At 36.4% G+C, this 12,648-nt stretch overlaps 1 protein-coding gene across 1 annotated transcript in view; it reads left to right on the plus strand.

The window, feature by feature from the left end:
* Positions 1-12,648, plus strand: part of srcin1b (SRC kinase signaling inhibitor 1b) — a 51,485-nt gene that overhangs the window by 32,267 nt on the left and 6,570 nt on the right. Inside the window, exons 9-18 of the mRNA XM_084102500.1 lie at positions 727-887; positions 1,531-1,706; positions 1,794-1,924; positions 3,454-3,601; positions 3,680-3,900; positions 4,710-4,942; positions 5,175-5,463; positions 5,712-5,854; positions 6,552-6,728; positions 9,954-10,094. Of these exons, the coding sequence (XP_083958626.1) occupies positions 727-887; positions 1,531-1,706; positions 1,794-1,924; positions 3,454-3,601; positions 3,680-3,900; positions 4,710-4,942; positions 5,175-5,463; positions 5,712-5,854; positions 6,552-6,728; positions 9,954-10,094 (1,820 nt within the window). The remainder of the gene's footprint in view (positions 1-726; positions 888-1,530; positions 1,707-1,793; positions 1,925-3,453; positions 3,602-3,679; positions 3,901-4,709; positions 4,943-5,174; positions 5,464-5,711; positions 5,855-6,551; positions 6,729-9,953; positions 10,095-12,648) is intronic.

Below are 12,648 nucleotides of genomic sequence, written 5' to 3' on the forward strand. Positions count from 1 at the left end.
CGTCAGGAGTGTGTATAGAATGTTTGTTTTCAGGGATCCCAGATCCTGGAGTTTGGAAACCCTCTGTCTATGTATATACAGTGTCTATAAAAAGTATTCTCCTTCTTCGACTTTTATGTTTAATTTCATTTTTTATTTAGAATTGTAAAGCACTTTGTCTTGACAAGTGACAAAATTGTTAAATACATAATGATTATTATTATTATTATTATGTAGCACATAAAGTCCAGTGAGGTGTACGCTTTTATAAGCACTGCATATATGTCTGTCTTATGGATTATCCCGGAATGTTTTTGTTGTTTGTGGAAACTCCCACTAACACTCTTGAATGTCAGTGTAATGTTTTCTCTTCCTTTTCCAGTTCTTAAAAGGATCTAATACATCAGAGATTATATGACAATGTGAATGTATATGCAAACATAAGGGTCTAAATTTGAATGTATGTTGCATGAATATACAACGTATCGTAGATGGAGTGTGTACTGAGTTGTGTTGGGCTTGTTTTTGGATGTGACTAATATTGTACAAATCAAGACAAAGAATCAGATGTCTTTTGTTGTTCTGTTGTGATTGATATGAAAATTAGACCTTTTGAGTTTAAAGTAGAATGACTTATAGGCTTATGGATGATCAGATTTCACCATTACAGTACATTTTAAATCAAATTTCACGTCTTTATATAAGTTTTATGTTTAATGTGTGACTTTTGCTGCTGTGGATTGGTAGTGTCATCACCGTCTGCGCCTCTGGCCCTGATGCCCCCCCCGCCCACTGGAGTCTGTCAGCCAATAGCAATGTCCCGTTCACAGATGCAGCTGCACCTCACTGACCTGCAGCAACACACACTCGAACTGCGCAAACAGCTCACACAACTACGACAATTACAGGTCTGTGCTTTTTTGTGGATTTGTCTTTTCTCAAAACTTTGGTGTGTATTTAATCAGATTTTATTTTTAAAATATTTAATATATTAAATATTCTTTAAAATAATATATATTTATTCAGTTTTTAATTTGTATTTATTAATAATAATAAATAGTGTACATATATATATATATATATATATATATATATATAGTATAATGTCAGATTTATTTATTTATACATTTTTTATATATATATTATATGTAGGCTATTTATTTAGATATTATACTTTTTGTTTATTATTATCATATTTTTGTGCACTAGTGTGTATTATTTTTGGGGATAGCTGGTGTTATTTTATATTTAAAAAATACTACTTTTTGCTGTGTATTTAATCTTTTGCACGTTATGGGGATGAAATTTCTCTCTAGATGAATGGCAAAACTTCTAACTTACAATGACATCTTCATTGTGGTAAAATTATTATAAACTATAAAGGAATAAATCTTTTTTAATAAATCATACTTTTTTGGAGCTTTACAGCCAATTGCATGGGAAATGTATACTGTATAAAGTGCGTAATTTGAATGTATCTATTCCTTCAAATCATATCTAACATTATTTTATTCAATCATACAAGCTTGCATGTCTGTGTGTGTCTTACAGCTGCAAAACCAGGATTCAGTTCAGGCGTTACTGAGGCAGACGGAGTCTGATTTGGGAATGTGTCTGATCGAGGCATCTCGGACACAAGAAGATCCATTACAGCGTCAGCGTCTTCTTGTTGAAGAAGAGAGGCTACGTTATCTTAATGAAGAAGAACTTATTATACAACAGCTACAGTGAGCTCAAGCACATGCTGAACCTCTAAATGCTGCACACATACTGAAAAATGATTTATTTCCCCTGATGTTCCTCTGTGCTTGCAGTGATCTGGAGCGCTCTGTGGAGGAGATGAGGACGGGGGCGGGGCTTAACCATCATCTGGTGACAGAACAGGAAATAGAACAGAAGAGTCTGGAACTCAGGAGACTGGGAGAGACCGTCACTGACCTCAAGAGTGAGTGAGCGATGAAAAGGAGGAATCTGCACACAAGTGAACTCAATTATTAGCATACAGAACCACACATTTATATCATTATCCTGGTGTCATGTTTATCACAGAGACTCAAAAGAGTCATTCATTCTGGAGTCAGACTGCATTTGGTTGTACTGCATGTTTTTGATTGACAAAAAAACAAAACAGATTCATAAGAGTCATCTGTTTGAGAATCGGACTACACTGGTTGAGCTGTATGTTTTTGATTCACTAAAAAGAGCTGATTCAAGAGTCAATTGTTCAGGACTCATTACTCTGGTTGTGATGTACGTTTTTCATTGACTTAAACGAATCGACTCAAGAGTCATTCTTCCAGGAATCGTAGTACACTGGTTCCGCTGCATGTGTTTGATTCACTAAAAACTGGCTTTTAAAAGTACTTCAGGAATCATAATAACTCATAAGAGTCATTCTTTCTTTAAGGAGTCGGACATCACTGGACATCGCTTGTGCAATATGTTTTTGATTCACTAAACAGAACATTCATTCAGGAGTCAGAATACATTGGTTGTGCTGCATGTTTTTGATTCACTAAAAAGAGCTGATTCAAGAATCAATTGTTTGGAAGTCTGACTACACTGGTTAAAGGGGTGGTTGATTATGATTTCACTTTTCTAACTTTAGTTGCTGTTGCTGTTTGAGCATAAACAACATCTGCAAAGTTACAACGCTCAAAGTTCGAAGCAAAGGGAGATATTTTCTTTTAAAGAAATTGCTTTTTAAGGACTACAACAAACGGCTGGTAGGGACTACACGACATTCCTCCCGGGTTAGTGACATCACAAACCCTAAAATTTACATAAACCCGCCCCTGGGAACGCAATTTATAGATTATCAAGACAGAATATGCTAATCAATGACTAGAAGATAACTACAAATAAGCTACATACATTCACCAGCTAACCATTCCACATGTTGTCACTTCTTCTTGAGTCTCTCCATCATTGTCTGACTTCGGTTTGAACATAAAAGGCTAAAAGTTTTTGAAATTTTCAGTGCATGTGTGTGTGAGGTAAAAAGACACAAGCTGTTGTAGCTCCGCCCACTGTGCCGGGAGCAGCAGCTCATTTGCATTTAAAGGAACAGACACAAAGCGGTGCGTTTTTGCTTACCCTCAAAAAGTGACAACTTTAACATGCTATATAAAAATATCTGTGGGGTATTTTGAGCTAAAACTTCACACACACACTCTGGGGACATCAGAGACTTATTTTACATCTTGTGAAAAGGGCATTATACCACCCCTTTAAGCTCAATATTTTTGATTTACTAAAAAGATTTGGATCTTAAGTATGAGTCTCTCAGGAATCAGAGTTTTTTATTCACTAAAAATATGACTCATAAAAGTCATTCATTTGGGAATCAGATTACTTTGTTAACGCCATAAAATTTTGATTCGCTTGAAAACGGCTCATAATAGTCATTAGCTCTATAATAGAACTACACTTGTCTCGATATATATATTGATGTTCTACAATTTCTGTGTTTAGATCAGTTCCCCAATTTACAAAGTAAGATGCGTGTGGTGTTGAGGGTGGAGGTGGAAGCCGTCAAGTTTCTGAAAGAGGAACCGCTCAGACTGGAGGCCCTGTTGAAACGCTGCAGAAATATCACCAATACCCTAACCCTTCTACGAAGGTAAAACACACACACATAAACACTCACTCCTGCTCAGTTCCATGCCTAAAGAATTCCTCAGTGTGTGTTTGTGTACAGGCAGGTATCAGAAGGTGTGTGGAGGACACCCGATGACTTCAGTAGTTCAGTTTCCAGCGCGAGTGATGCTGATTTCAGCAGGAGCTCTGATCTAGATCTTCTCAACAGCCCCTCTCTAAATCTGCCCGACCTAGGGTGCACCTTATCAGGCACTGCCACTCTCACTGCCTCCATGGGCACTAATACCACAAACCCTGGTCTAACGAGTGCCTCTAGTATAGGTAAACTCCAGTTTTACATTCTCTTTGATGAACTGATTCTCATGCTGGGTAGTACTAATCTGGATTACGTAATCAGATTCCCAAAATAGCTTTTTAAAATACTCATTATCAGACTACAGTTACTTATTGAATACATGATTACTTAATGTGCACACAATAGCATTAAATTATTCAGAATTCATTGATTTTCCCTAATTATTCTTTTTTATTTTTTATTTTGTACTTCCTAAACAAAGACTATTGCTTATATATGTTCAGAAAGTCTTACAGTTTTGTGGAATTGCAAACACAGACCAGCCACAAGTCAGGTGACCATATTAAAATGGAAAATTGAGAGGCCATGCAGCATAAATTTTTAAGTTTATTTTTATTTTCACCCCTGCAGTTCCTTCCCAAACCTAGTTTGGGAAACCCTGACGTAATGTTGTTGATGGCAGTTTTTTTTATTTTTGTTTCTCTTATTATTTTTTTATCAGTATGGATCAAGATTATACTATTCAAATGAATGTGATAAAAAAGTTAGGTAATCAAAAAGTAGTCTGATTATGTTACCTAAAATGTGTAATGTAATAGATACGTTACTAATTACAATTTGTATCATGTAATTTGTATTCAGTAATGGACTACAATTTGTGAGTAAACTACCCAGCACTGTTGATTTATTTAATTAACTGATATATTTAGAGAATATGGAACATTTATTGGTTGACGGATGCAGGATAATTTGTTATTTAGTTAGATGATTGATTGATTGATTATTATTATTATTTTTATTTAATTTAATTTAATTTATTAATTTTTTATTTTAGGAGGTACCTCAAGTCTTTCTAACGTGCTTGGCTCCGGCATTGGTGCCAGTCTGAGTGGCAGTGGTATTCCTGGCAGCACCACGTTGGGAAATTGGCTGGCAGGGGCCGGGGCAACAGATCCCCTCATGCCTGAACTGGACGGCATTCCCACTGGGGCAATAAAGACCAGCGGCCTGGAAGATCTGCCCATACGCAGAGAATCTGATAAAGGAGTGTCCGTGGAGGTCCGACTGGTAATGAACGCACTTAGATTTTATATTAATGCTTGCATGGATGTCAGAAAGGATATGAATATTTACAGAAGGCTGTTTTTGAGGGTTTAGTAAAGATTGTGATTTTATTACATTTATAGTTGATCTCTTGTTTAATTTTTTGTTATTTTTAATGACATCCCTCTGGGTGGGACTTATTTAAAGTTGCTGATCAATGTGAATCTGTGTATCACATGTGGGTGTGTGTCTTTAGGCTGCAGAGCGAGACTGGGAGGAGAAGAGAGCCAGTTTGACTCAGTTCAGCGCTCAGGACATCAACCGTCTCCTGGAGGAAACTCAAGCTGAGCTGATGAAGGCCATTCCAGATCTGGACTTCGCTGCCAAGCAGATCACCAAACCGGCCGTCCCGCCAAAACCCCAACTATCCTCCCTCCCAGCGCCCGGTTCAGCATCCTCCACCCCCAGTTTAACACCTGAACATCAGCCCAGCAAAATCCCACCAAAACCACCCAGCAAAGACGGCATCCCACGCAGGGGATCGGGTGAGATTACAGTATTAACCGCACCATGAACTACAACAACTGCCTTATGATTTTGAATTACAGCCTAATTATATTTTTAAAGCTTTTAAGTGTTTCTTGACTCGTTATAGATTCTCACAATTGCGAATATATCGCTTGATTGCTTTATTAAATACAAAAACTGCCTTATTTTGGCAATAGAGCTTTATGATTTGACTGATCAATAGACAGATGATTAGGTTTATTGATTGAATTGATTGATTGATCAGGGGAGCTGACCGTGCCACGGTATCGTACAGAGAAGCCGTCCAAGTCTCCGCCCCCTCCTCCTCCACGACGAAGTTTCCCATCAGGCCTTGGGCTAACTACCAACAGCAGCGGAGAAGTGATCACCATAAACAAGAGTGTGAAGGTGAACAACAATTTTCAGTGTTTTTGTATAAAGCTTTATATCTTCTTAACGTTAGGTGGCGCTGTCTTTAAATTTTAGACACTGTCGATTGCGTGTACCAATTTTTGAACCAATGCGTCAGTGTTCAAAAAATATCGAAATTTATGACAAATTTCAAAATGGCGGACAGGTGATTCATCTGATCCTGGCAAAATCAAATTCAGCATGGCCCAAGGAATCTGCAAAAATAATAATTTTTCAGATCTCATGTCCTGTAGGTGGCGCTGTTCCTAAATTTGGCATGTACCCTCAGATCATGGCGCTATTCAAGTGTACCAAGTTTTGTTTTGATAGATTAAAGTTTTGCCAAGATATAGCATCTAATCTATTTTGGGTCAAGATTGTTAGTTTCACATCATCATATCTTTTGAACAGAAAAGGGTATCAAAATCCTGGTCAGTCATTTCTTTGCAGCTCAGTCCAGTGATCATCTGAGCCAATTTTGGTAAGAATTAAACAAAATTTTAAGGAGGAGCAGCGTAGTTACAAATTCAAAAGCTTTTGTATAAGCAGATGCAATATAATTAATGAGCACTTTGGCTTTGTACTCGATCAGCTATTTTCTTTGCTGCATTTGTTAATATTGCTTGCACTTGATATCTTGCAGTTCCTGCATGTTTCTTAGATTGCCCTATTCGTGCACGTGTTGTTTTTGTAGAAGATTGAGAACAGAGAGGAGGCTGAAGTACCGACCCAATCCCAGACGCCACCCGTCAAACTGAGACGCCCATCGACCTCGGACGGGCCCCGACCTTCATCCACACCTCCGGTCATCGCCGCTTCTGGGAGGAAAGAGGATGAGGATGAAGATGAGAAGATAATGGCAGAGCTGGAGGTAAAAAGCTAATAAATGGCTGTCGAAAGGATGAAATAGTGTCCTTGTCACCATTTAGTGTGTGTATCTACATTTAGGAGCTATTTAGAGAGATGACACTGAGGTACAGAAACTCACTCCTGATTGGTCGATTATTCAGTAAATGCATACGTAATAATTTTGATTGTTAGCTTTGCGAATAATGTTTTTTTTTTTTTATCCTTCTCCAAACCCAAACACGTCAATGCGCTAATCCACACACACCAACACGACAGGTGTTTCAGAGAGCCCCAGTGAGACTGAGGGTCACTGCTCAGGCCAAAAACCCTGCCGAGGTCACTCCTAACAGTGATGACAGGGCAGGCCAGTGGATCAGCAACTCTCTGTGGAGAGAGGTAATGTGTAAACTGCCAAACCTCTCTCTCAGGCCTTCCTATAACTTGAGGTTCTGAGGTTTTTCCCGAAGCTTACTAATGCACTCTGACACAAAACCTATTAATCTGTCATCTCTTCAAGTCTTTAACCAGCTGTGCTGCTGCATGTTATTAGACAGCTTTAATGAAGTTTAGTATTGAAACGCAGCAATAAAAACAAACTGGGAACTAAGTGGGGTTTTTTTATTACTTGTTTCTTGACTCATTATATCTAAAGATTTAGATTTCTTTATTTCAGACTCAAAAAGGTCCATAAAAAATAAAAATAAAAAAAATAAAAAATAAAATGAAAAAAATAAAATGTGAAAGTCTGTTCCACCCCAGAGACTTATTTATCTTAATTGCTTTATTATAATAGAATAGAATATTAAATACTATACAATAATAATATAATTTAACGTAATAATAATATTTAATAATAATAATATTAAATAAAATGTTAATATATTTTATATATATAAAAATATATTTATTCTCTTAATTGTTTTATTTAATAATAATACTATGATATTACTTAATAAAGCAAGTATTAAGCAATTAAATATTATATAATAGTATTTTATTTAATAATAATATAAAAATAATAATGATGATGATTACGATTGATTAAGCAATTAAGTATTACGTAATTACATATTTTATGATAATAATATATATTTTTTTAAATCATACTTTTATGTAATGTATTCATATTTTATAATATATTATAATTTAATATAATTTTATTGTGTTTATTAATTTGATTAATTATCTTGTGACTTTATATTTATAAAAAAATCACGTATTTCCTCAAAGCAATCAATAAAAACATGTCAAAAAAATTATATAAATTCTGTAACTGCAAAAGGTACATGCAAATAATTATTAGCACTGTCATTATTAAAGAAATAACATTCTTTTCTTTATGAGCTAAGCTGAATAAACAGCTTGATATCAGTCAAGGTCATCTCTTTTCCCCTCTCTCTCTATCTTTTCCTCTCTCAAACTGTGCCTCTTCTGCACAGTGACAGTAATGTTGTGACACTGTAGTAGCGAAATCAATTTTAACAAGCTTAAAGTCTTTGAAGCAAAACTTTCAAGAGCCAAGAACAAACAAGCAACACAAAACCACGTCAGTTACTGCAGTCTAAATGAACTGTGCCTGCTCATCTGTCTCCACAGCTTTTCCATACAGTATATCTTTCATACCTTTGTACTTCCCTCAATGTCACTCACTCCGTTTACTGCATCAACAAGCCATTCGTTACAGAAAACTATAGCAGAAGTGACCAATAAATTCAGAAAACATCACAGGTCTATTAGACAGTGTCAGTGTCACCTGAGGTATCTGGACAGCCTGTGTTTGTGTATGTACTGTATGTGTGTATCTTGCTGCATTGTGAGGAGTACTACTAATCTCTCGCAGTGAAAGAAAGAGTGTAGAAGTGCGAAACAGTGCTAATATCAGCTTCTTTGCACACATGCAGGGTGTCAGTCAACACTACTACTGCTGCATGCTGGTCTATAGAGATTCCCTGTGCCTCTTTCTTTTATTCAGTTAGTGTTTCTATTTCTATTCCTTAGGCTCCGTTCCAAAACCTAGCGAACTGCGTCCACATATGCAGCAACCGAACCGGTCGCTTGTGGATCAGTGACTGATTTGAAATGCTCTTCATGGTTATCGTTGCGTTCACACAGTTAATGCACCTCACGTGAAGTGCAGAAGAGTCTCGACTAATGCTCAGTTTGAACACATTTTACATGCTTATTATGGTAAATATATAGTACTATATAAAACAGAGAATGGATGGATCATCATCATTCATCATTATTATTATTATACCCTCTGTTCGCGTGTCGGTCAAAAATGACCGATTTTTTATTTTATTTCAATCACAAATGATTTTGTATTTTTAGGGAATTTTATGGTTCTAAGTTATATTTATGCAGTAGTTATAATCCTTTTTATTCACTTTTTTGAACATAGATAAACATAGAACATAGAACATAAATCTTGAATGCTTTGGAGCACAGACGTAAGTTTGGTCTCTTTTTAAAGACGACACTTGGCAGATTAAAAGGTGAACTTGAAAAAAGTTATACAATTTTGCATTTATTGTTATGAAAAAATGCACAAAATTCCATTTTAAATTTTTAAATGAAACATATATTTTCCAAAACCCGTTTTACTCTAAAACCGTAAGAAAAGTAAAGCCATAAATATAAAGAAGTTGTGTTCCAAATTTGAGGTTTATATCTCAAAAAATGAGTTTTCAGTAAGAATTTGTTTGGGCGCAGTACCAAACGTTTCCACTAGATGAAATTTGTCATTTTTGATCATTTTTTTCAGGACCATTTAACCTTTTCGATTCATGTCCATCATTTTGTGTGTGTCTGTGTGTTTACACATCAAGTACCAAAACCTTTACCAAGTTTTGTACCATTCCTATGAAGTAAAATTCAAAAAAAAAAAAACGTAAAATTTTTCCGGTCAGCACCAGAGACATTATTTCTCACAATGTGACTATTTCTTATTTTAAACTTTCTCACAATTAGTTTTGTTTTCACTCTAAGGCAGATGTGGGCTTCCATTCCACTACTAACTTACCATCTTAGCAATCAAAAACATAATGCAACTCACATGAAAAATGATGTGTAACAGCCTTCACATCAGATGCAGACGTGTTGCGTTGGTGGTCAGCGCACTGGGTTTTGGAGCAGAGCTTTCATCGTGACACTCTTCCAACAAATGTGAATTATTCAAACTCAGTCCCAGTGGCTAAAACAAACACGGTCATTTTCCAACCTGCTGTTGTTTCTTCATGTTTGTCAGCCTGTAGGCACTCCTCCGGGCTCGGGGAAACTGGTTCAGTCGTCTGCAGCGTCTCGTCTTCGACACCTACAGCAGAGCAGTCTGGAGCGCAGGAGCAGAAAACAGGAGGAGTTCCCTAAACTACAGCAGGGTCAGCAGCAGGTATTCCACTTCTAACAATCGCTGCGCCCTGCTATCCCGCAGACTGACGCTCTCGCTCTGATCCACGCTAAAGGCACGAGTCAGAACTGTCGTAAAGTGCAAACTCATCCGTCGACTCCAATGACTGTAACACATGCAGCTGAGCACTTACTTCCAGATTAGCTGCTACATCTCCAGTTGCTGCACGGATGTTCTAGTTGTCCAATGTGCAGTGGGGTTCAGTATGCACAAGTTCCTCTGATTTCCCCGTACGCTCACAGATTACGTATTTTTCTCTTCCATGCGACATGAGCTATTCTTCCAGGAAAACCAAACAGCACAATATAGTGTATTACAATGCCAGAGAACAACGCCAAAAGACATAGTGTCTCTGTTTGTGGTTTTGTTTCTACTCTTGGAGAAAAAGTTGACGTACGGCAGAAATATATGGTACGCAAGATGCGTGAAATCAATAAGCACCTACATTCATTATCGTTCAAAAGTATGGGGTCGGTAAGTCTCTTATGCTCACGAAGTCTGCATGTATTTGATCAAAAATGCAGTAAAAATAGTAATATTGTTAAATATTATTACAATTTAAAATAACTTTTCTATTTGAATGTAGTTTCAAATGTAATTTATTCCTGTGATCAAAGCTGAATTTTCAGCATCATTACTCCAGTCTTCAGTGTCACATGATCCTTCAGAAATCATTCTAATATGCTGATTTTCTGAAGCATTTCTTGTTATTATCAACGTTGAAAACAGTCGTGCTGCTTCATATTATTGTGAAGTATTTATCTGATGTATTTACTGCCATTTTTGATCAATTGAATGCTAAATAAAATGATTAATAAAGAAAACTTACTGACCCCAAACTTTTAAACTGTAGTGCTCTTGCGTAGAATATTTTTCAGGCCTAAATGTTTCAGAGATGGTGGTTGGCATCTCAGCGGTGTTCAACATGCCAATGAAGTCGTAATGATGCCAGCTTATCGGGCAAATTGAAGTCCCTGTCCTTGTGCCATCTTTCAGTTTTCTTTTCGATCTCTTTCACTCTTTGTCTACAATCCTTTAAGTAAATATACTGGTCTGAAGCAGTGTTTTGATGAGTACTCGAGCTGCCAGGTCCCAGTTGAAAGAACCTTTTGTACTGTTCTTGTGACAGGACAGGTCAAGGAGATGTATGGCATACGTGACCTAGATACTTTCTGACATTGTCACTGTGATGCTTTAAGGTGTCAAAGCTTTTGAAAGATTGGTCAGAAAAGAGAAGGAATTGGAGATGAGACATGTGCTTTGATCATGTTCAGTTTTGGCTTGCTACCAACCTGAAAAAAAGGGGGTTAATTTAGGATGTTAAAGTGAACATAAAACTGCTTTTGCAATGTCTTAATGTGAGTTTGGTGAGGGGAAAAAAAAATATTTGGTTGAGATTTTATCCATCAGGAATTGATTGGATTGTAAAAAAAAATGTTTATACTTTTTTTTTTTTTTTTTTTTTTTCACACTAAGTAATGGACAAAAAGACCAGGAACACATATTAGGAAAGTAAATACATTCTTAGTAGAAGAGGTTATAGAACCTTAAAGGGATAGTTGACCCTAAAATTTAACCTTAAAGGGATAGTTGACCCTAAAATGAAAACTTAAAGGGATATTTGACCCTAAAATTGAACCTTAAAGGGATAGTTGACCCTGAAATGAAACCTTAAAGGGATAGTTGACCCTAAAATTGAAACTTAAAGGGATAGTTGACCCTGAAATGACACCTTAAAGGGATAGTTGACCCTAAAATTGAACCTTAAAGGGATAGTTGACCCTGAAATGAAACCTTAAATGGATAGTTGACCCTAAAATTGAACCTTAAAGGGATAGTTGACCCTAAAATTGAACCTTAAAGGGATAGTTGACCCTAAAATTGAACCTTAAAGGGATAGTTGACCCTAAAATGAAACTTTAAAGGGATAGTTGACCCTAAAATTGAACCTTAAAGGGATAGTTGACCCTAAAATGAAACCTTAAAGGGATAGTTGACCCAAAAATTGAACCTTAAAGGGATAGTTGACCCTAAAATGAAACCTTAAAGGGATAGTTGACCCTAAAATGAAACCTTAAAAGGATAGTTGACTAACTTGGCCGTTAGTCTTCAGTGCACAACTGCGCAACATGTTCATGTGACTCTATTAGTTCACTCTGTATTGCCCAGAAAAAACACAAATGTGAAAAATCAAGATTAACAAAAACATGACATGGTATACAATACCTAGAAATCCCAAAAGAGTATCCGTGTACTTCCTTCACTGAGTCAGATATTACCGTCAGATGACAGTCAGAATGACAGTTGACAGATGTGAACACAATAACTTTTTGTTACGACGAACAAGGTACATAAATTGTATTTCATGTCGTGTTTTTATTAATCTTGATTTCTCATATCTTGTGTGCTCTTTTTTTTCTAAGAGTGAAGGACAAAAACAAAACGGCTTTTAATTTAGAATCACACAATGTTAAGTATGATGAATATGAGAGCGAAGAGGAAAAGTTAACTCTGCAGTGTTCCTGTACTCTTGCAG

Source organism: Abramis brama, assembly GCF_963993115.1.
Source record: "Abramis brama genome assembly, chromosome: 24".
NCBI lineage: Eukaryota > Metazoa > Chordata > Actinopteri > Cypriniformes > Leuciscidae > Abramis > Abramis brama.